At 43.7% G+C, this 25,104-nt stretch overlaps 1 protein-coding gene across 1 annotated transcript in view; it reads left to right on the forward strand.

The window, feature by feature from the left end:
• The window catches only part of SPATA16 (spermatogenesis associated 16), a gene marked incomplete at its 5' end in the record, with an annotated part of 212,082 nt that overhangs the window by 53,920 nt on the left and 133,058 nt on the right, over positions 1 to 25,104 (forward strand). The window contains one exon of the mRNA XM_081953463.1: positions 16,349 to 16,438. Coding sequence (XP_081809589.1) covers positions 16,349 to 16,438 — 90 coding nt within the window. The remainder of the gene's footprint in view (positions 1 to 16,348; positions 16,439 to 25,104) is intronic.

Here is a 25,104-nt window from a genome sequence, read left to right on the forward strand (position 1 = left end):
CTTAGAGGTTGGAAAACATGGGATCCAAAATACCTAGAAAGCAACAGGGTTGGGAAAATAGAACATTTTTATGAAGTTGCCATACATGGAATGTTCCTATAACCACCCCTAGCTGCACCAGCAGCTAGTGTGGAACTACAGAACAATAAAATTATCTGCTACAACGTCCTACCTGTCAATGAATACTTCAGCTTCAACCACAAGAACACACAAGCACACAACAGATACAAACTTATGGTAAGCCGCTCCAAACCTGATTGCAGAAAATATGACTTCAGCAACAGAGTGGTCAATGCCTGGAATGCTCTACCTGACACTGTGGTTTCTTCCCCAAAGACCCAAAACTTTAACCTTAGACTGTATACTGTTGACCTCACCCCATTCTTAAGAGGTCTTTAAGGGGCGTGCATAAGCGCACCAGCGTGCTTACCGTCCCTGTCCTAATATTCCCTTCTATTCGTATTCATTTCATGTATTCATAGTCATGTTTATACTTATATCTGTGATCTAATTCATGCTTACGAAAATAAATAAATACAAATAAATAAATAAAATGTATAATTCCAGGAGAGAATGTTTCTAGAGATTTCCAGTCATTCAGGTTTCTCAAAGGTGCTTTTTCAAAAGGCAGCTGGACTTTGTTTTTCTTTGAAGACGTTTCGCTTCTCATCCAAGAAGCTTCTTCAGTCAGAACTGAAGTTAATATTCTCCAGGAGAGAACGTTAACTTAAATGAAGCGTTTTTCATCAGCATGCATTCTTCTCATGCCTACTTTTGACCTTACATTGCCTTTGAGAAATTTAATTCCTTCTCGTGTCATATTTATGTGAACACCTGATTCTTGTTAATGAAAAGGAGAAGGGAAGCATTTGTAATGTGAACGGATAGTTGGGCCACTGAAGATTTCGTAGCCCATTTTAAGCTGACTGAAGCAAAAATCATTACCTTAATTGTGATGTGTCAAAATGGTCTCCAGTTCTTGCTTGGTTGACTGGGCTGGAGACAAAATTAAAACTTAGGATCTAGGGGAAAGAATCTATTGATGTTCTCTATTAATGTGAAGAATAAAAATGATAAGATCTTCATCAATCGCAAGGAATTTTTAACAAGCCAAGACATATTGGCTAGATATCCAAAACCATGCATGTATTATGTCAACATTGATAATTAGCAATTCATCCATATAAGCTCCTAATATTTTCAGCATTTCCAGGTTAACAAGAGATTGAGAACATACCCTTTTGATTCCCAATTACAAATCTGATACTAAATAAAGTAATGAATTTGTCACTGGGCAAATTCATTACTTTATTTCGTGTCAGATCTACAAGTGGGCATCGCACGCCACCCAGAGGCTACCATACAAGGACAAATCATGCATTGCAAAGATTGCTTGGAAGTGGGAGATACTTCTAATGTAATCTACAGGATCCCCTGCATGGTTTGCCTATGTGAATATATAGGACAGATGGGGAGGAAGCTAACCATCAGATTGCAAGAACACAAGCAAGCAGTCAGACGAGGAAACCCAAACTCACTGTGTAGCCTCACATTGCAATGAACAATAACATACATTCAATTTCAAAGATACTAAAATTGTTGACTGAGCAGATACAAAAATAGCCAGGGAAATGATTAAAGCCTAGGAAATGGGCATCTCGTCAGTCGGCAGGAGTGTTGATTTACCACTAACTTGTGAACTAATAAGTGGCAATCAACACCCCGAACAACAACTAAAAAGGTCACACACAACCAGGCCAGAAGTGGGTTGCTAATTTTTTTACTACCAATTCAGGCATGCTCCTGCATGCACTCGTGACGTAAGGACCAGTCACAAGTCACTTTTATTTAGTGCTGTTGCTAATCAAGTGGTCATAATCAAAGACTACCTGTATTTAATGTATTTATTGCTTAAGCTTATCTACCACTATAACTGAATCAATGCCCATTGACTTATGTCAAAAGAAACATATTAGACATTGAAAAATCAATAACAAGATCAATGATTAAAAAATAACCCTACATAATACAAATATAGCAAATATGGTCCACACAATGGCTAGTTATTTAAGACATCCACAGGCCCTCTGGAAATGATCAGGTTTCCCTAATTTACATGAAAGTAGGTCCTGCCTTAATCTTTGGAAGAATGGGGTTCCACGGAATATGGATCAATATGAATCAAGACTGTTTGTGGACTCCTTCCTTCTTAATTATCAGTAAGTCAGTGTAAATGCTAGGCAATGAAAGTGGTGTCAGTGACTACATTGTGACGTTCAGACAAGTTCCGTCCTTTATTTACTTACCCCTAATGGACAGAATCTTGCCAAAGTAAAGCTATAAAAGCTTCTAACTATTGGATGCATTGGACTGGTGCTCTCTGAGCTTGGATGTTTTCTTGCAGACATTTCATTACCCAAACTAGGAAAGATCATTGGTGCCAGTGAAGATGTGCTAGTGACACTAGCACCGATGATGTTGGGTAATGAAACATCTGCAAGAAAACAACCAAGTTCAGAGAGCACAAAGAACCCTTCATTCCAACCCAGAGCTACAAATATTCTTCTTTATTGGTTTCATACCTTTTGCTGTGGATAAGTACACCTTCCATCAGCAGCTCGATCTGTTTTCAGCCCAACAAATAGATAGCACACATCAATGCACGTCACTTAAATATTCCATGGAAAAAAGAAGAGTCATAAATCAAGGAAAGAAACACCAGAAATTGTATCTTCTGTAAACCAATTATAACAAGCATCCAAGAATGTAAATCAGTATGCAATAAATTCTGCAAAGGATATTTTCCTCTGCCCATGGATTTTCCTTCCTGAAGAGAGCAGGAAAATGCTAATTTTAACAAACAGGATTGTGTTTCATACACAAAGGTATTATTAGAAAGATTTATACCGATAAACGTCACAATCTTATCATGAAAAGCATCTATCTAGGCTAGTCCTCCTCTCTGATTTGGGATGGCAGTGGGGTTATTGATCACTTTTACACTAAACCCTGTTTGCCCAGAGGGAAGTTATGACAGGAGGCAACGTCGGAGACTCAGCTAATGGATAGATTCTTCGTTAGAGAGAGAGCACCCATACTTAAGGCCAGTGTTGGCAAACCTTTCGGCACTGAGTGCCAAAACGGAAGTGTGCGTGGAAGAGCAGCCGGCCGGTGTGCATACACGCACCAGGAAATCTTTTGATTTCCAGCATGCACATGCGCACCAGCTACCCGGTCTTCCAGTTTCTGGCATGAATGCACATGCAAAAACCAGCTGTCCAGTGCACGTGTGCATGTCAGAAACTGGAAGAGCAGCCACCCGGTGCACCACATGCGCCCCAGGTGGCTGGTCTTCCGGTTTCTGGCACTCCCGCATGTGTGAAGACCAGCTGCCCAGCACGCCACAACCTGGAAGAGCAACAGGCAATGACTCGCATGCCTGGAGAGATATCTCTGCGGGCCATAGGTTCACCATCACGGCTTTAGGCCCAGGATCAAAATAATCTCTACTTTACTGCACAACAAGACAAACTTTCTCTCTTCAAAATTCTGTCACTTATGCAGTGAGACTGACTGCCTTCTAAAATTAATTGCTTGCAGAGCTAATAAATCCAGGGATGTCAACCAGATCCAAAACAACAGATTCCATGGTGATTCAAAATGTTCTAAATTAAAGCTCCCTGTCCATGATCCAAACTGAGTTAAATGCATTTATTCCATTAAACTCACATGTGAGTTGAGCAAAGGCCTCTTATTTGTTTGTTTGTTTGTTTGTTTGTTTGTTTAAATTAGGGCACCACCCATCTCTAAGTAACTCCGGGCAGCTGACAATATAATACCACAAGCAAAAACAATATGGGATCTGGGCAGAGGTGAAATTCAAATTTTTCCCCTACCAATTCTGTGGGTGTGACTTGATGGGTGTGGCTTGGTGGGGGGTCATGTGACTGAGTGGGTGTGGCCAGCGAGGAAGCACTGCAGAGCCCGGTCCTTCATACCCGCAACCAGCCTGCTAGAATTCGCTGTGCCGGGCTAGGATGCAGGAATGATTCCTGTAGACAATCCAGACCCCGCTGCTGAGTAGGAGAAAAACTGTGGTGGAGGTAGCTAGGTGAGAAGTGAAGGAAGACTCAACAGGCAGAGGTCAGCTGGGCCGCGTTGTTGAGGCAAGCGAAGGAACCAGGGAGCAGCAGCAGCTACTCCTTGGGCATGACTCTAGGCAGGCAAGGCATGAAAAGGAGTAAGTGGGAGGGGCCAGTCAGTGGTGCGATTTACTGGTTCTCCAAATTGTGCATAATCGCTGCCTCCGGCTCTATAGAACCTGTCCAAACCTGCTGAGTTTCATCCCTGTATCTGGATATAATATAGAAAGAACCCCACCCTCCCAAAAAAATAACCAACACACTCAACAAGCCCCCCCCCCATGTCAACCCAAGACCTGAAAGAATAACTAAGTCTTCAAGTCTTTACAGAATGACAACAGAGGGAGAGCCACATGCAGTTAAGAAGGTTCTCGTTTCAAAGGGCAGGCAAGGCAACAGAGAAGGTTACATCATTGCATTCTGGATCAGTTGAAGCTTCCAAGAGGTTTTCATGTATGGTGCATCGCAGCAGCTGAGCCTTGAGTCAGAATGGGAATGACTATCTGAAAGCCCCCAAGAGACATATATACTTTCCCCCCACTCCTGTTCATGTGTGGCAGCAGCGGAAAAAAAGAAGAAGAAGAAGCCAATGGAATCCTAGGATGCATTAATAGAGGGATAGAATCAAGATCACATAAATTTCTAGTACAAAGAATTTTTACAAAGCCTTAGTAAGAGTACATTTGGAATAGTGCATCCACTTACGGTCACCACAATATAAAAAAGATGTGGAGACTCTAGAAAGAGTGCAGAGAAGAGCAACAAGGATGATTAGAGGTTTGGAGGCTAAAACATATGAAGAATGGTTGCAGGAACTGGGTATGTCTAGTTCAGAAATGTCAAACTCAAGGCCTGGGGCTTAGATCCGGCCTCAGGAGCCCATTTTTACTGCAGAGCGCTTAGGGCACCACAGGTGCCCCCGACACAAATGACATTGAGCTGGCCACACCCAGCCTGGCCATGCCCACCCTGGCTTCCTGAGGTCAAACACAACCCTGATATCAAGTTTGACATCCCTGGTCTAGTCTAATGAAAAGAAGGACTAGGGGAGACATGATAGCAGTGTTCCAATATTTGAGGGCTCCTACAAAGATGAGGGGAGGTCAACCTCTTTTCCAAATCACCAAAAGGCAGGACAAGAAACAATGGATAGAAACTAATCAAGGAGAGAAGCAACCTAGAACTAAGGCGACATTTCCTAACAGTGAGAGCAATCAACCAATGGGACAGCTTGCCTTCAGAAGTTGTGGATGCTCGATCCCTGGAGACAAGCATTTATCTGAAATGCTATAGGGTCTTCTGCTTGAGCAGATAGTAGGACTAGAAGGCCTCCAAGGTCCCTTCCTACATCCTATTCTACGCTTTATGTCTGATTCTACATACATACATACATACATACATACATACATACATACATACATACTATGTATGTGTTAACTCCTCGAGGCTAAGACGCCATTGACTATCATTGCCAGCCCCTGATTGGTTGAGACACGAGCAGCCAGCTGGCGGGAGAATGCAGCCATTCTATTGGTTCAGCATCTGACAGCTCTACTATAAAAAGGGCTGTCAGCTGTCAAATGTTGCTGTTTGCTGGGTCGAGGTTTGCCTTACATTTTGACATTTTATACTGTTAATAAAGATAGTGTTAGCTTCCACCTGCCTTGCCTCACTTCCTGTCTGCCTCGTTCTCCCTACAGAACAATATGTATATCTAAGTTAGACCTGGCACAAGCGTACCAGCAGCTCCCGGTGGACGAAGCCACTGCCATGGCTCAAACCATCGTAACGTACCGGGGAGCTTTCAAATGTAAACGCTTGCAATTTGGGGTCATTGTAGCCCCGGGAATTTTCCAAAGGCTAATGGAGCGGATGCTCCAGAGGCTGCCAGGGGTGCATTTCGACGATGTGCTTATATCCGCTTTGGATCAAGCTGAGCTCATCGATAAATTAAGAGCACTCCTGACCCAGGCCTGAAACTCAAACAAGAAAAGTGTAGGATAGGAGTCCCCAGTGTAGAATTTTTGGGGTATCTAGTTGATTCCAAAGGCATCCACCCTACTCCATCCAAGGTAGAGGCAATTAAAAAAGCCCCCATGCCCTCCTCTAAGGCTGAACTGCAAACCTTTCTGGGCTGCTTAATTTTTACTCCATTTTTTTACCCCATAAGGCATCTTTGGCAGAGCCTCTTCATAGCTCCTGGACTCCAAGATGCCCTGGCATTGGGGGTCTAAGGAAGCCCAAGCCTTTAGGGCAGTTAAGGATGTCCTTACATCCAAATCTTTATTAGTGCAATACAGTGATAGCCTCCCTTTAACTTTGGCATGTGATGCATCGCCTTATGGCATTGGGGCCATTCTGAGTCACATCCTACCTAATGGCTCAGAAGCCCCAAATGCCTATTATTCGCTCACACTCTCAGCAGCTGAAAGAAATTATAGTCAGCTGGATAAGGAGGCCCTAGCTGCTGTAGCAGTGTTAAAGCGGTTTCACAATTATGTTTATGGTCTTTTTTTCACTTAGTGACCGACCATAAACCCCTCTTGGGTCTTCTGGCAGGGGATTGCCAGACTCCTCAGATTTTGTCTCCAAGAGTGTCCAGATGGACAGACTTTCTAGCGGCATATAATTATCAGCTATTAATATGGGCCAGGAAAAAACTTGGGGCAAGCTGATGCCCTCAGTCGCTGCCCTCTGCCAGCGCCTGTTTTGGACCCTGCTCCTACAGTTTTGGTCCTCTTAATTGAAGAGTTACCCATGCCAGTATCCGCCCTGGATATTGCCAGGCTCTATGCCCATATTGGCCTAAGTTTGGGACTGGGTGCGCAGGGGGTGGCCATAGGGGCTAGTAGATCCTGGGTTTCACCCCTATTATATACGGCAGCATGAGCTGTCCGTCCTTAACGGGTGCCTGTTATGGGGCAATAGGGTGGTAGCTCCCACAAAGCTTAGGTTGCCAATTTTAAGTTGCCTGCACACTGCTCACCCGGGCACTGTGCGCATGAAGGCTTTGGGCCGAAGCTACGTGTGGTGACCCAAGGTTGACCAGGAAATAGAAAACTGGGTAGCCACCTGCCAGCAGTGCCGGCAATCTAGACCGGCTCCCCTTTCTGTGCCCATCAGGGAATGGGACATGCACCGGGCTCCATGGGCACGAGTCCATTTGGATTTCGCCGGCCCATTCTTAGGGCAGAACTTATTGGTCCTTGTAGATGCCTACTCGAAGTGGGTGGAGCTGGCACTCATGCCATCCACCACTTCAGAGGCCATAATTAGGGTGCTGGGGAGGCTATTCGCGACCCATGGGTTGCCTGACATGGTGGTGACTGACAATAGGCCCCAGTTCATGTCGGCACCCTTCCAGATGTTTTTAGGCCAGCATGGCATATGTCCCTTTTTGGGAGAGGGGGCGGTTTAGAAATCCAATAAATAAATAAATAAATAAAGACACGCCCCGACGGCCCCGTTCCACCCAGCTGGAAATGGCCTGGCAGAATGAACCATCCGGTCGGCTAAGGAGGCATTGGGCCATCTGGCGCCAGGGAATTGGCACAACAAACTGTCCCAATACTTCCAGGCACAACATACAACCCCGTGCCCAATCACCAAGCAAAGTCCCGCAGAACGGCTTATAGGTCATCGGCTCCGGACAACCCTGGACCGGCTACACCCCGGTTATGCAGCAGGGAAAAGCCCCCTTGCAGGCAACACCACACGGGCCTCTAATGTGGAAGACCCAGTCCACTCCCAAAACTAGGGGGCCAAACCAAGGTGGCTTCCTGGACAAATCACACAACTAACTGGACCCTACTCTTATAAGGTCCAGCTCAGTGACGAGCGAATGTGGCGCCGACACATCAACCAGCTCAGACGGTGAGCCACCAGCGCAGCAGACCAGCACCCGGTGCAGGCCCAATCCTGCCCCGGAGAACTAATATCGACAGAGGCTGCTCCAGTGCAGACAGAGCAACACCCCCCAACGATGTGTTCTTGTCACGAAGCTTACCTGAGAATCCGGTCACTCCCGCAGCGGTCAAGTTTCCCGCCGACTTAGCTGCGCAGTCTCCTGATGTTCCACAGGACTCTCCACCAGCAGCTCCTCCTTTGGCCACCGCCCCTGAACTAAGGCGATCTGGGCGGAGGCAACGCCGGCCGGCGTATTTGGCTGACTATGCATGTGCTAACTGGGAGGAGAGGGGTGTTAAGTCCTTGAGGCTATGACGTCATTGACTATCATTACCGACCCCTGATTGGTTGAGGCGCGAGCAGCCAACTGGCGAGAGAATGCAGCCATTCTATTGGTTCAGCATCTGACAGCTCTAATATAAAAAGGGCTGTCAGATATCAAATGTTGCTGTTTGCCGGATCGAGTTTGCCTTACATTTTGCCATGTTATACTGTTTATAAAGGTTGTATTAGCTTCCACCTGCCTTGCCTCACTTCCTGTCTGCCTCGTTCTCCCTACAGAACAATATGTATATCTAAGCTTAATACATCTTCTTCAAAAGCTGCTGGGCTACAGGGCTGGCCAAATGATTTACTGATAGAGGATAGTGTTTAGCTTCAGAGAAAATAAAAAATAATTGAAAATCTATTTCATATGGTAGAGCTATTCAAGAGAGACAAGAAGAAAACATTCTGGAAAGACAGGCCAAATAATTGCATTTGGAGTTTGATTTGCATAGTTCTCTTAACTCAGATGTATGGGTGTGCATAAAGTAATAACAAATATGTGATACAGAGAAAAATGAATTATGGCTGTCACTGGAAGCTTGTAATGTTATTTATTAGCATTTCGTTCCACAAGAATACCAAAACATCGCTCTTCGTTATTTTTGTTGCTGTTTGGTGGTGTTTTTAGAATGTTTGTAGGAGATGTTTTAACATGTATAATATTCATCTCTCACCTTTCAGTTACGAGTTTTCCATGTGATGGTGGGTGCTACATAAAACTAGACCATGTGTGCTACATTCTGAAAAACTTTGGGCGAACAAAAATATTAAAAGCTGCTGTGCATTGAGTCAGACTGTTAGTCCTCCTCATATGGTTGATGGAGACACAACAAATCTCCAGGATTTCAAGCAGTTTTCTTCAGATCTGAAAAATGGGAACGGCCTATTAAGGCAAAGAGAAAAAAAACTTCATTTCAGCAACATACCTTAGGGTTGACTGCAGCTGTACCACAGCTGGTTTTATGGCAAGAAAGTCAGTTGTCTCCTGAAAAAGCACCTTTTGGGAAAACCATGACCTGGATAACTGAGAATCTCTACAGACTTTACAAGTTTAGTGTTCACCAATGACAATTGCAAAAAGGGTCATAATTCACACGACTGATTCTTTGTGCAACCATCACAACTTAAAACCATGATGTGCAGGTTTCATTATGGTCGTAAATCAAGGACTACTTGTAATATGCATTTATGGTACCTTTGACTGGACCTACAAATTTGACCATGTTGGTACCAAGTTGAGAACAGTTTCACAGCCATATATCAAAGGCATAGGTTATTTTATTTTTATTATTTGTCAAGCATGTATAAGATAACAGATATAAGTATAAACATGATCATGAATACATGAAAAGGATGCGAATAAATGGGGACATTAGGACAGGGATGGTAGGCACTTTGATGTGCTTATGCACACCCCTTACAGACCTCTTAGGAATGGGGTGAGGTCAATAGTAGACAATCTACTTGTGGTAGACCATTGTGGGGGTTTGGGGAAGAAACCACAGAGTCAGGTAGTGCATTCCAGTCACTGACCACTCTGTTGCTGAAGTTGTATTTTCTGCAATTGAGTTTGGAGCAATTTATGTTACGTTTTTATTGATTGTGCGCTCATGTGTTGTTGTGGTTGAAGCTGAAGTAATAGTTGACAGGTAGGACATTGTAGCAGATAATTTTATGTACTACACTTAGGTCAGACTGAAGCCCTCATATTAACCTCACATTCTTATATTGAGCCTTTAGCCATGTGGCATGTATGATTATGGAATCAAAATTGTACAAGCAATGTAACAGAGGAAAAGTGAATAAGAGTTAAGGACACATTCAGACAATCCATTTGTGATTAATTTTAAGAAGATAGGGAACAGTCTTATATGATGTCAGATTGTTGATCCCTGTAATCTTCTGGATTATCAAAGAAAAGTATTTCCAGATACTACCTGTAGATACTAAGGTTTCACTAGGATCTTCTACTTGTTGATTAAATCCTTTAAAAATAAACAAACAGAACTAAACCATTTAGAAAAATTGTTCTCTTGCGAAATTATGTAGCATTGGGTCAACATTTCTCAATTCTCCGCTGTACCATCTGGTTTCATTATAGAGAGAAATGTTTTGGTACATGGCATAGGTCCTGTTTAAATTTTAATGTACTGTCAGCAAATAACCACAATTTTTGTGAGAGTTCAAAATACTTGGACTGATACTATGCCCCAGATGCATTTAGAGAAAGGAAAAAAATTAACTATAGGCTAGTGGAGGGATTTAGGGATTTTAAAAAAAACATTGTTTAGCCAGCATTTCTTAAGTTCTCATCAATGGGGTCTACTCTAACTTTAGAGTTAATCTCCTGTCCCAAAGGTTTTATACCCTATTTAAAATACATTGTTATGTTTCAAAGAATCCTTTCCCAGTTTTCCCTCTCAGAATGGAGCAATGATTTGGAGAGAAAGATCAACTCTTCAGTTTTTGCTTAGATTCACATGCTAACAACGTAATTGCTTCCTAAAATGGAGGGCGGGGGGAAATGTACATCAATTGTCATGTAAGCCACAAGTCCCCAGCCCCGGCCAAAACCTGGGACCAGGCCGTGGCTCAACAGACACCAAGCCACGCAAGCAGGGGGTGACCGTGCAAAATTCCACTTGCCAAGTGACAGGCACGCATAATGTAAACATCAATCTACTGAAATCATTTTGACCACGTCTCTAGCTTGTGTAATCTTTTGTGCAACTGTCCTAGTTTTAGGCACTTAACAGTTTTTTGCAACATGTATTTGTTCTGAAATACTCACACCCTGGACGTTTCCCACATAATCAGATGGACTTTCCATCTGCTATTGGTAACGCCTAGCATTTTCATAAGTTTCTTTACATCACCTTTGCTTTGATATTGCTTTGAATTCTCCTGCCACTACTCTTCTATTTTATACAACGTTGAGTGTTGTTTCCAATCTGGATTAACCAAGTACCACATTTTTAGGAAGAATGAGAACAGAAGTAAGAAGGCCCAGTTGCTAGCACCTGTACTGACCTAGGCTTCCCCAACCCACGAAGCAGACTCCTTTTCCCAACAAAACCCCTTTTTATTAAGTTATTGTGAATTGCTCTCATTCACATCCAGAAAAGTCTTTCAAGAGTGAATTTACAGTCACAGACCTTATCTGGCTTAGAGAACTGATAGGCTGATATCTTCAAAATGCAATGCTATACTTGGCAAGGAGTCTCTGAGAGTCAAGAACCAATTAAGCAAACTAATTGTCTCTTGCAAACTCCACTCCCTTTTCACTCCTCTTTATTCCCTATGGGAGGGGCCATTCACCATCCACCTGTGCCTTTACAAGTCGGCTCTCGTTCCTTAGCTGTTCCCTTCTCCTGGCAGCTCTGTGCATGGGCACATCAGGAACAGGCTCCAGTTGTTCTTCTCCCCCCTGATATCTGACTGTGAAGGCAGCTGATAACTGGCATACGGCTCTGGCCCCATCTCTGCCTCCGACGCAGAGCCCTCATCAGAGCCTTCCCCAGACTCCAGGACTGGCCCATGTTCCTCCCCAACCTCCTCACTGTCTGAGTCTAACCACCAGCTCCGCTGGCCACTGGTGGGCCACAACAGCACCAAGGCATTTTAGTCTGAAATTTGTTAAGTTGAAGACTTTCATCTACTGGAGATGTAATATAATATAATATGGATTCCCATGCCTTCAGATTCTGGATCTAATACTCCACTTGTTAGTAACATGATAAAACCATTTTATCCCTCTGAGTTTCTTGCATTTTTTTTTTGCTCAGGACTCCATTGAAGTTTGTTAACCAGTTTAAACCGAAGTCTGTTTTGCAAATAATTATCTTAAGATACTGGTGTCAGCGTTCCAAGTATCATGCAGAATTAAATCAGAGTCCATGGCAAAACTTTCCTTAAAGTTCCAATTTAATAAGTCAGACATGTTGGTACATCTGTGGAATCCCAATTCTGGAAGTTACCTAGGATTCCCACCCAGTGAAAGTTCATGATCTTGTCCCCACATCCACGAATCCATCACATGCTCCAATCTTCTTCTTCCACGCTGTCACCTCCACCCTGCTGGTTCCGGTCAGTTGCCAAGGTGCGGAGACAAAGAATAACCTTGATCTTCTAGAAAGGAATTTTTTATTTTGAAAACAACACATTCTACCCATCTTTAGTATGCATATTCATTAAGGGGGGGAATAGCAATGGGTATCCCCCCCCCTTAATGAATATGCGTACTAAAGATGAAGCTAGGTTTCTATAAAAGGGCAAAATAATATTTGGAAGAATATCTTAGTATTCTTAATAGATTACAGACAAAGCCAATCTACTTAGTCCAATCTTTCTCATAATAAAAATTATGAGGGGAAAAGAGGCAGATAAAACTTTGTAGGCATGGAAGGTCCATGGAATTTCCTGCATTAAGTAAAAGATGAAATGGATTAAATCCTCACATTAAGTATGGGGTTTAAATTATTCCACACTGAAAAGTCAGATAGGTTTGCATTTGAACCTTACTTAACACTGTGTGTGTGTATGTTGACTCTTGATGATTGCCTGGATCACTCAGCTGGAAGGATTTCAGTGTCAGATACATTTGCAAAAATATTTGTTTTGCTTTTAAGAAGACTGACCCTGTCTAACATAAACCAGCCTCTTGCATTTGTTTTTCCAGAACAAACCCATGAAAATTAACTTGCAATACAAAGGAAGGCAAATTAAGCTTTGTACTTTGCAAACCAAAGCTCTTTCACTCTTGTTTGTCCTCTGCATTAAAGCTGCTCCTTCTCCTCCTCCACATATCTTGTAAACAAAATTGTAGGCTATTGGTTTTCACGGGGCCTCTTGAGGCAATGCTGTCAAGGCTTAAACGTGGTCTGGGCAAACCTTGAACAATCATCTGGATAAGCTTTAAAACTCTCAAATGAACAAAAGTAGCTTACAGATCTCAGCTCTAAAGCGTCAGGTCTAACATATTCTTCCAGGAAACAAAAGGAAAAGGGGTTAAGAGCTGTAGAAGAGCTCCTCTTGAGGTAATAAAAGAATAATTTTGAAATGGAAAAAAAGAACTCCTAAAAGCTAATTTGTTGACATTATCTATCATTGGGGCATGCATCCCTGTGTGTTTACCTCTATCAGAACACAACAGCCTTTGACAGTGGAAAATGTGTGGCTAAGCTATTGCTTACCAATAATCTGGTAGGGGGAAAATCAATGTAGCTATTATCAACTGTTGGCAACAGCTTGGAAAAGCAATAATCACCTTTAAAATCTTTTGCGAGAGGCCCAGCGATCAGCCAGTTTGGTAACCTGTCTCTAAGTAAGTTTATTGTAAAAATGAAACACATACCACACACACACACAAATTGGACTTGGTGAGACTGTGGTAGCTAATGTTTGGTTTTTTAAAAAGTATTTCTTTCTTACTGGGAGAGTACTGTGACCCAGGGCAAAGAATAATAGAACAGAACAGAATAGAACAGCATAGAATAGAATAGAATAGAATAGAATAGAATAGAATAGAATAGAATAGAATAGAATAGAATAGAATTCTTTATTGGCCAAGTATGATTGGACACACAAGGAATTTGTCTTGGTGCAAATGCTCAGTATAAAAAGTATAAAAAGACAAGATACATTTATCAAGAATCATAAGGTACAACACTTAATGATAGCCACAGGGTACAAATAAGCAATCAGGAAACAATATCAATATAGATCATAAGGATACAAGCAACAAAGTTACAGTCATGAATACATGTCATGTTACAGAATTGTCTGGGATTTCAAGGAAAGGGGGGAAATGTAGTTGTCATTACCTATGTATGTTTGCTCATTTGAATATCAAATTCAGAAGTGTTGGAAAATCTTTATGTACAGGTAGCCCTTGACTTATGCCCACAGTGGAGACCAGAATTTCTGTTGCTAAGCAAGACGGTTTGTTAAGTGAGTGGCACCTCATTTTCTCACAGCAACCTTTTTGCCATGGTTAGGTGTATCACTGCGGTTGTTAAGGGGAACGCTCGAGCAAACCCACACACACCCCTTTGAGTTTGGTTTTGGGGGGGGGGGAAGCTGGCTGGGAAGGTCAGAAATTGTGACTTGTCTGAATAGGTAGGAACCTACCTCTGGTGTGGCCTTACTAAATGGTTCCAGGATCCTGCAACTGTCATAAATACATGTTGGTTGTCAAAAACGCAAATGTTGATCATGCGATCATGCAGCGATGTGAATTTTGTTCGTGTTGACCATGGGGATGCTGCAGCAATGTGAAAAATGGCCACAAGGCACTTTTTCAATGTCATTGTAACTTTGAATCGTCACTAAACAAATGGTTGTAAGTGGCGGTCTACTTGTGCACCCAACATTCGTGTAGTCCTTGGCCTATGACCATAATGGAAATCAATCAATCATCAATCAGAATAGACCTGGAGACCTTATACCACTTCAGATAGATGCCTGTACAGTTTTTTCTTCTTAAAAACCTCCATTGATGAAGCATCTAGAACATCCGCAAACTGCAAACAAAGCAACAAAGATGATTAGGGGACTGGAGACTAAAACAAATGAGGAACGGTTGCAGGAACTGGGTATGTCTAGTTTAATGAAAAGAAGGATTAGGGGAGGAGATATGATAGCAGTGTTCCATTTAAATATGAGCCAGCAGTGTGCAGCAGCTGCCAAAAAAGCCAACACAGTTCTAGGCTGCATCAACAGAGGGATAGAATCAAGATCACGTGAAGTGTTAATACCACTTTATAATGCCTTGGTAAGGCCACACGTGGAATACTGCATTCAGCTTTGGTCGCCACAATGTAGAAAAGATGTTGAGACTCTAGAAAGAGTGCAGAGAAGAGCAACAAAGATGATTAGGGGACTGGAGGCTAAAACATATGAAGAACGGTTGCAGGAACTGGGTATGTCTAGTTTAATAGAAAGAAGGACTAGGGGAGACATGATAGCAGTGTTCCAATATCTCAGGGGTTGGCACAAAGAAGAGGGAATCAAACTATTCTGCAAAGCAGAACAGGGCAGAACAAGAAGCAATGGGTGGAAACTAATCAAGAGAGAAACAACTTAGAACTAAGGAGAAATCCCCTGGCAGTTAGAACAATTAATCAGTGGAACAACTTGCCTCCAGAAGTTGTGAATGCCCCAACACTAGAAGTCTTTAAGAAGATGTTGGATAGCCATTTGTCTGAAATGGTATAAGGTTTCCTGCCTAGGCAGGGGGTTGGACTAGAAGACCTCCAAGGTCCCTTCCAACTCTGCTATTGTATTGTATTATTGTATTGCATTGTATTGTTCCCCTGGTTAATTGTTCTCACTGTTAGGAAGTTTCTCCTTAATTCCAGGTTGCTTCTCTCCCCGATTAGTTTCCATCCATTGTTTCTGGACCTACATTGTTTTGTAATGTGGTGACCAAAACTGGATACAGTGTTCCAGGCGTGGCCTTACTAAAGCTTTATAAAGCGGTGTTAACACTTCACGTGATTTCGATTCTATACCTCTCTTTATACAACCAAGGATTGTACTAGCTTTTTTTGGTTGCTGTTGCCCACTATGGGCAATCAGTGGTTAAAACAAACGTGTCAGTCTGTAAATTGATTCTCATGTCCTGTAAGCAAACCTATTGCCTGCAATGGGCAGGGGGGGAAAGTGGTCAGGGGAAAAAAAATCATAAATTATAGTCACCTGACTATAGGAGGCTGAAAATAACCAGAAATGCAGGCTGGTTGCTAAGCAATGAAAATGTGATCATGTGACCACATAGAGGCGATCATGGCATTGAAACTTCAAACTATGGGTCATAAGGACCTTTAGTACTTAGGTTGTAACGTTGAACCTGCTAAGTGACATGTTGTAAGCCAAGGACTATCTGTACTCCCCAGAGTTAAGATGTTCAATGGTTCTACCCTGTCATGTCACTTTAGGTCTTTGACCTAAACATTTGTTTGCTGTTTTCGAAGGAGTGTAATTCTGAACCCTGCCTATTTTCGCAACCATCTTCGTCAAGCTGCCGTCTTCCGATGCTTGGAGCGATATTCTGAAGCTGCAAGGTAGGTTTGTACCCCAATTCATGGGGAAGCTTTCCTGCCTCCATTTTCTGTCCCCCCCTTTTTTTTGTCCTTTTTGAAATCTACAAAGGTTAGAGAAGACAGTGGAAATAGCCATTGCCACATTGGGTCACGGCACGGGTGGGATTTTAAATTTTCAGCATGGGGTTTGCTGGATGGGCGTGGCCATGGTGGGTGTGGCCTAGTCAGCTTCCTGCATCACGGCTAAGGGGGGTCGTTTTTGCCCTCACGGGACTCCAGTGGCTTTTCTCGAGCCTCTAGGAGGGCGAAAATGGCCTCCCCAAGCTCCAGAGCCCTCTAGAGGCTGGAAATGGGCCCATTTCTGACCTTCCTGAACTTCTGGTAGGCCCGTTTTTCATCCTCCCCAAGCCTCCACGCGCACCCTGCATCCAAAACAGGACACGTGGGGACTCCTGGGAGGGGAAGGGCGAGGTGGGCAGGGCCAGCCAGGAGTGGGATTTGGGGGTTCTCTGAACTGCACAGAATCTTAGCTAGAGGTTCTCCCGAACCCCCAGAAGGCCAGCTCTGGGTCACAACCTCCATCCCAACCTTCTGGTTTTCTCCCTTTTCACAATAATAGAGCCTTTCATATACCTTGGGCTCCAATGTCTAGACCAGTGTTTCTCAACCGTGGTGACTTTAAGTCCTATGGACTTCAACTCCCAGAATCCCCCAGCCAGCACAGCTGGCTGGGGAATTCTGGGAGTTGAAGTCCACAGGACTTAAAGTCGTCACGGTTGACAACCACTGGTCTAGAATATGAAGATAGTTGAAGTGGAGTTCTCAAGCCAGGGATGGTATTACATTAACCGCTTGGCTTCAGGCCTATCAAACTCTGGGCCAGGAATCTGTTAATTTGTGGAGGAGGACAAAAGGAAGAAACAGGCAACTGAAACTACGAAGGGATCAAAAGTTATTTTCCCTCTCTCACTGGCCACGAGCAATCAGCAGCTTCGGATGGCTTCGTACTTGCCCTCAATAAAGATTCTTATTTAGCTGAGCCCTACAGGGTAAGCCTTCTGCCAAGTCTCATCAAACAATGGAGCTAAGGGTGCAGGGAAGTGTCAAGTGATCTGTGATAAGCTGCCAAGTTCCACTCCTGGAAGCCTGACATATAAATCCATTGGGGCAGCAACTTTGGCCATGTTGGGAATGTCCGGTTCACAATACTGTAAACTACTGAAGTCAAATGGGAAAGGGAAACAGGAAACTTTTAATTAACAGAGGAGTTTTACAACAAACCTCAGTTGCAGTTGCCATGAGTGCACCGTTGGGAAACTGGAATGAACATGGAAGTCTGGTCCTCAACTTACCACAACAAGTGAGCCCAAAACATCTGTTGTTAAGTCAATTTTGTCCCACTTTATGACTTTTCTTGCCAGAGTTGTTAAAAGAATCTTAAATTAACAACACGGTTGTTAAGTGAACCGGGTTCGCCCATTGACATTGCTTGTCAGATGGTTCCAAAGGGAGAGCACATGACCCTGGGAAACTGCCACCGTCGTAAATGCGAATCAGTTGTCATGTAAATCACATGACCATGGGGAGCCTACAATGGTGATAGGTGTGAAAAATGGTCATAAGTCCCTTTTTTCAGTGCCATTGTACCTTCAAACAGTTACTAAATGAACTATTGTAAGTTGAGCGACAACATCTTTGACCATGTTGGGAATGTGTGGTTTACAGTAATAGCAATAGCACTTAGACTTATATGCCGCTTCACAGTGCTTTACAGCCCACTCTAAGCGGTTTACAGAGTCAGTATATGGTCCCCAACAATCTGGGTCCTCATTTTACTGACCTCGGAAGGATGAGTCAACCTTGAGATGCTCAGGATCGAACTCCTGGAGTGACCAGTGAGTTAGCCCTGTAGTACTGCAGTCTAACCATTGTACCACATGGAACTTGTGTGTGAATACTGCAATCTACTGTATACACAAACAAGTCAAATAGGAAGTGGAAACTTTTAATTAACACAGGAGTTTTACATCAAACCTCAGTTACAATTGGCAATGAATGAACCATTGGGAGACTGAAAGAACAGATTAGGGTAGATCGTCCTCTAGGAGAGAATCTATGCAGTCACTAGGAATCAAAAACAACTTGATGGCCCATAATCAATTTGCCACACACAAGTGCCGGTGGAAGTTGTGTGCCTTGGCCGATTCACCATGGCGTTTCCTAATAGAATTCAAGAGGATAAGTGACATCATAGTGTTATCATGTAAGCCCAGCCTTTTTCTATGGACATCCTATTATTAAAGATTCCCCTCGCACATATGTGCTAGTCATTCCCGACTCTAGGGGGCAGTGCTCACCCCCGTTTCAAAGCCGAAGAGCCAGCGCTGTCCGAAGACGTCTCTGTGGTCATGTGACCGGCATGACTAAACACTGAAGGCGCACAGAACACTGTTACCTTTCTCGCCGAAGTTGGTTCCTATTTTTCTACTTGCATTTTTACATGCTTTCGAACTGCTAGGTTGGCAGAAGTTGGGACATGTAATGGGAGCTCACTCCATTATGCGGCGCTAGGGATTCGAACCGCTGAACTGCCAACCTTTCTTGATTGATAAGCTCAGCGTCTTAGCCACTGAGCCACCATATATGTTAAATGGGGCCCAACTTGTTCTGTTATATTGCAGCGCTGTTTTTCTATTTCTGATTAAAGAAGCAAAGAATTATGAATTTCTTAAAGTTATATCCCAGGCTTAATGGGACTATGCCCTCATTTTATTCTCCCAACAACAGCTATGGGAATTTCCTCAAACTGAGCTCGGGCAGGCCCAAATCTTTCATTGCCGTATTTCCAAGGGTAGATTTGAATCTAGGTCTCTACAATCCTCATCCTCCACTTTAAACAGCTGGTAAAGAAATCAAGACAATTCCACCTGCACTTGGTTGCAAAGTGGGAATATATATTTCTTGAAACTGATTTCTTACGCATTTTTTTATTATATACAACATTTCCATGGAAAAAAGAGGAATATATTTCTCAACTAATTAAAATGTTTTCGTTGGTGAATCGTCTTTCTTGTTATTAATGAATGAATCAATTACATGTAATGAAATGTGCATAGCATCAGTCCCAGTTGTTCCTTCCAAGAAAAGCATTGTATTCCCAGCTCTCTGCTTCTCCATTCCCAAATGGTCTGTTTTTCTTTTGGCATCTAACATTCAATTTGAGTGGTTTCGGTCTCCCTACGATATCAGGGAGAAAACATCAGAGCTTCCACAAATATGCCGATGTTTCTCTCCTGCTGTTTGTGCCCCCATTTTCAGGTAAATAGACATAGAATTAGGTAGCATCTTAGAATCATAGAATAACACAGTTGGAAGGGACCTAGGAAGTCTGCTAGTTCAACTCCCTGCTTGAGCAAGGAACCCCTATATACAAGTGATGGGTAACCTTTTTTGTCGTTGTGTGCCGAAAGTGAGCGTGTGTGTGATAGTGCGCACACAAGCATTCCTGCACCCATAATGCAATGCGTACACGACACCCACATGTGCACCCCATCCTCCTCTGCATGCACCTGCGACTCCCCCCCACCCCATTTTTGGCCCGGCAGGCCTCCCTGAAGCCTCCTGGGAGCAAAAACAGGCTGCAGGGGGCAACTCCTTCCAGCCCCTGCGCATGCCCATGCATCTCCCGCATGCCCCCCCCACCCCTGTTCATGCGTGGCAAAGACCCAAAAATCAGCGGGAGGCATGCGCACATGCACAGTGGAGCTGAGCCGGGGGGACAGCTCAGAGACAAGTAATGGAAGCCACCTGTAGCATGTCTGCCATAGGTTTGCCATCACTGCCCTATATTATTCAGACGAGTGGCTGCCCAGTCTTCTTTTGAAAGCTTCCAGTAATGGAGCACTCACAATTTCTGAAGGCAAGCTCATCTTCAAGTCCAGCTCATCTTCTGAAGCCATCTCATCTTCAAGGCTAACTCGTGTTGTTAGGGCATTTGTAAGACTAAACAACTTTATTAGGACAAAAAAATAATAATACTCCTAATAAAGTTGGTTGGTATTGAAGATGCCATCAGAGTCAACATCTCCTTCATCGTCCTAGACCTATGTTTTTCAAACTTGACAACTTTATGATGTGTGGACTTGCTTAGACTGACACACGATTCTTCGTTTCCCATTTTCAGCTAGCACCCAAGTTGACTCTGAAAAGGAGGGATTGCTTAATTAATACAGAAAAGCTAATGCTCATTGTTAAGAAGAAAGGCTGGATTTCACTTTTAAAGGATCTTTCTCATTTCTTCTGCGGTGGTTTAGGCTCTCATGGCTATGCATCAATCAGGTAGTGATGAGCTTTTGAGCTCCATGGACTTGCTCTAGTTTTCTTGGGTCCTGACATTTTGAAGGCAGCTGTGGTTGGCATCTTCAGAGATGGAATGAGCTGCTCTACGGTGCATCTCCGAACAGCTCACAGGCACAAAAACAGGAACTGTCTGGCTCTTGCATTTGTACCTGGCAAGCTGATTTTAGTTCTTACTCCAAGAAAAAGCAATCATAACATTGGTTTGAAAAGGAAAGCTATTCCTCAAAACCACTGTGTTTGAAAACATTTGTCTCCAGCTATATTTTTGAGTTGGCCAGATGTTTGCTAAAACATCTGTCGGCACAGATATCAAAAATCCTTAATATTAGCATGCTGATTTCTTCCGTCCAAAAACATGGCATGTTTGCATGTGTGTATAAACACAGAGATATATACGTACACAGACTCATATCAGGGGTGGGCTTCAAAAATTGCAGCAATGGGTTCGCTGCCCCATTGCTGGGTGGGTGTGGTCACGGTGGGCCTGCCCTAGTCAGCCTCCTGAACCATGGCGGGAGCATTTTTCACCCTCCCCAGCCCCCGAAGCCTTTCCTTGAGCCTCTGGGAGGGCAAAAAGTGCTTCCCCCAGGGTCTGGAGGCCCTCCGGAGGCCGTTTCCAGACTTCCGGAACTTCCTGCAAGTCCATTTTCCGCCCTCTCCAGGCTCCAGAGGCTTTCTTTGAGTCTCCAGGAGGGCGAAAACTGCTTTCCCCGGGCTCCGGAGGCCCTCTGGAGGCTGGAAACCCATTTCCGAACTTCCGAAACATCCAGTAGGCCCGTTTATCCCCCTCCCCAAGCCTCCGTGCGGGCCCTGCACTTACCTGGCATGATGAACAGGCCACATGGAGACTCCTGGGAGGGTCAGGGTGGAGTGAGGGGGGCGTGGCCAACCAGTGGTGGCATTTAGGGGTTTGCTGAACTGGACAGAATCCTAGCTAGAGGATCTCCTAAATCTGTGCAAACCCTCAGTAGTCCACCCCTGACTAATACCTGTTGCAGTATTTCTCAAAGCTCGGCAACTTTAAGGTATGTGGGGTGTGGAATTCTGGGAAATGAAGTCTATGCATCAGAAAGTTGTCAAGCTTGAGAAACACTGAACTGTTGGAACCTAACTTAGAGATCACCTTATTTTATTTTTTTAAGAAATCATATAAACTCTACAAATCAGAGGAAAAATGAGATACAGAATAGATCAGGAGTGTCAAACTCAAGGCCTGTGGACCAGATCTGGCCTGCAGGGTGCTTAGATGAGGCCCACCCTGAAAACAGCAAAGGACCGGCCCGCAGTGCCTCTGCCAGCAAAAATGGAACTGTGGAGGGCCACGTGCGGGTCTCTCAGGCTCCGCAATTGCCTCCTGCAGCGCTCTGACAGTGAAAACGGAGCTTGGGAGAGGGCTGCAGGAGGCATTGTGGCCTAAAACAGTGCTTTGATGAGTGACGTCAAGCTGACCACGCCCCCCCCTGGCCATGTCCCATGCCCCCCTCCCCAAGGTCAAACGCAACCCTGGTGCATCCCTCAATAAAATCAAGTTTGACACCCCTGGAATAGATGAACCCACATAAGTGCACATGCTTGTTTTCCAATGACAGTTAATGAAAATATAAAGAAACCGCTTCTGAAGACTTAGAAACTACAAGAACAGCTAATGAAATTGTTGTGCGAGTGAAATAGTGTGTTGGGGAAACTTGTAAATAAATGGTAGCGAAGACTAATGCTAGACTTGTAGAAGGAATAACATGCTCATAAAAAGAGAGCATTAAGGTTAATGTGGCAATGGTAAATCTTTAATGAGCTGACAGTGCTATCCTGAAATATCTGCCATTGAAATTAAGAATCAGGGTCCATTCTTCGATACACAAGTGAAGTTGCTTATAAACTAGTGGCTGTTCTTTGTTTCAACCTACTTTTCCTCTCCTGTACGTCACTTTAGGAAACAATCTACCTTAGGCTCAGTGGTGGGATTCAAATAATTTAACAACCAGTTCTCTGTCCTAATGACCAGCTGAGTAGGCGTGGCTCAGTGGTCATGTGACTGGGTGGGCGTGCCCAACTCAACATCACTCACATCGATGGGCGCTTTGCCTTAGCTGTTACAATGTAATAAGGGTTAACCGAAGAGGCAGTTTCTGTAAGCAGGGCAATAAAGATGAGGCTAGAAACAACACCAGAATGTTTCCTTCCTGCCTTCCTTACAGGATTAGCCCTGTAAAGTGAAAAGCAAAACAAAATAAGATCTCTTCCAACAACCGGTTCTCTGAACTGCTTAGAAAGTTAACAACCGGTTCTCCCAAATAGGTGCAAACTGGCTGAATCCCACCACTTTTTAGGCCCACTACTCCGCCAGATATGATACTTGGAAATGTGAATTCCTCATTTATGAAAACAATAATAGAAAGACAGCAGAACAGAGTGCCATAGTAACATCCTGGAATGGCATTAGTAAAGGTCTCAATTTGATTTAATCGTTCAGCTGTCCTAACTATTTAACCTTGGGGTGGGGTGGGGTGGGGGAAAATCTATAAGCAAGCCCGAATTAGTTCATGATTCAGAGAGTGACTTTAAGGCATTTATCATAATGTTCATGACCCATCAATTGCTGCAGGAGAGTGCTGGATCTCTGCAGCCAGGGACAGACCCACCTATATTCTGAGCTATACTTGTGAAGATCTGAAACATTGCAGGGGTCCTTGGTGGTCTCTGAGCTTGGTTCTTTTCTTGCAGACATTTCATTACCATAATGAGGGTAACAGCACCTAGCACTGATCATGTTGCTTAGTTTGGGCCATGAAACATCTGCAAATAAACAACCAAGCTCAGAAAGCACCAAACACCAAAGACCCCTGATTTTAACCCTGAGCTACAAATATTTCCCGTCATAAGAATATCATGTTAGATATGTTTTAAGTAGAATCATAAAAATAAATTTTAATTACTTGCATTATAAGATGCAATAAAATTTGTTCAAAGTAAGTCGAGATGAATCTTGCAGTCAAGATAATGCCAAGCAGTATGATAAATACTCGGAGAGCTGGTTTGGTCTAGTGGTTCAGGCTCCATGCTAGAAACATGCTAGGAGACCAGTGGTGGGATGCTGCCGGTTTGGTGGGCATGCGGTTCGCGCACATTTAAAGCACCTGTGCACAGCGCTGAAAATGAAGCATTTAGGAGCTCAGCTGCTTACCTCCCAAGTCAGCAATGGTAAGTAGAACAGTGAGGGGAGGGAATGAGTTGCGCCACACTATTGAGACGAGATAGAAAGCAGGAAATTAAGGACAGAATAGGGAGGGGTGGGTGGGCAGGGCCAGCTGATTGTTGGAGCTACCGGTTCGCCCAAACCGGTCCGAACCGGCTAAATGCCACCTCTATAGGAGACTGCGTTGTAGTCCTGCCTTAGTCATAAAAGCCAGCTGTGTGACCTTGGGCACAATCACACTCTCTCAGCCCACTCTCTCAGGCTTGGGCACAAGATGGTTAATCAATTCCTGTCACACTCAATGAATCAATACTTGGTTGATCTGGGCGGGGGAGAGGGAGAGAGCAGACCTTGCACTAGCAGGAAAATGCTAGCAAAAAAAAAAAGTGAATTAGGAAGAGCCATGGAAAATAATAGAGGATGGGGAAGCAGCTTTCAATTCTGTGGTGAAAGCAGCATGGCATATAGCCATGATGACAAACCTATGGCACAAGTTTCAGCTACAAAAAGATACTTTTCCCTCTCCCTTTGTCCTCTAAAGGTTCCCCTTGCACATATGTGCTAGTCATTCCCGAATCTAGGGGACAGTTCTCATCTCCATTTCAAAGTCGAAGAGCCAGTGCTGTCCGAAGATGTCTCCATGGTCATGTGGCTGGCATGACTAAACGCCAAAAGCGCACGGAATGCTGTTACCTTCCCACCAAAGGTGGTTCCTATTTTTCTACTTGCATTTTTACGTGCTTTCAAACTGCTAGGTTGGCAGAAGCTGGGACAAGTAACAGGAGCTCACTTCATTATGTGGCGCTAGGGATTCAAACCGCCGAACTGCCGACCTTTCTGATCGACAAGCTCAGCATCTTAGCCACTGAGCCACCATGACCTTTACTATGTATCTTAGTCTAGTTGGGATGGTCCACCCATTAGAGAAAGGAATGGATGCAAGAAGAGTGAAAATGAGGAGAAATTCCATTGTTTGAGCAGAAATTCACTGTTAACTCACAAATCTTCCAAGGGCTAATGCTTAAATGGAATGAAAAATGACATACACACAATTATTGATAGATGCTTAGGATGAACAGAAAGAGGCAACTGACACTCATCGCTAGCTTGTGAATTTTCTCCAGATTTTCTTATT

Source organism: Natrix helvetica (assembly GCF_964273705.1).
Source record: "Natrix helvetica genome assembly, chromosome: 5".
Taxonomy (NCBI): Eukaryota; Metazoa; Chordata; class Lepidosauria; order Squamata; family Natricidae; genus Natrix; species Natrix helvetica.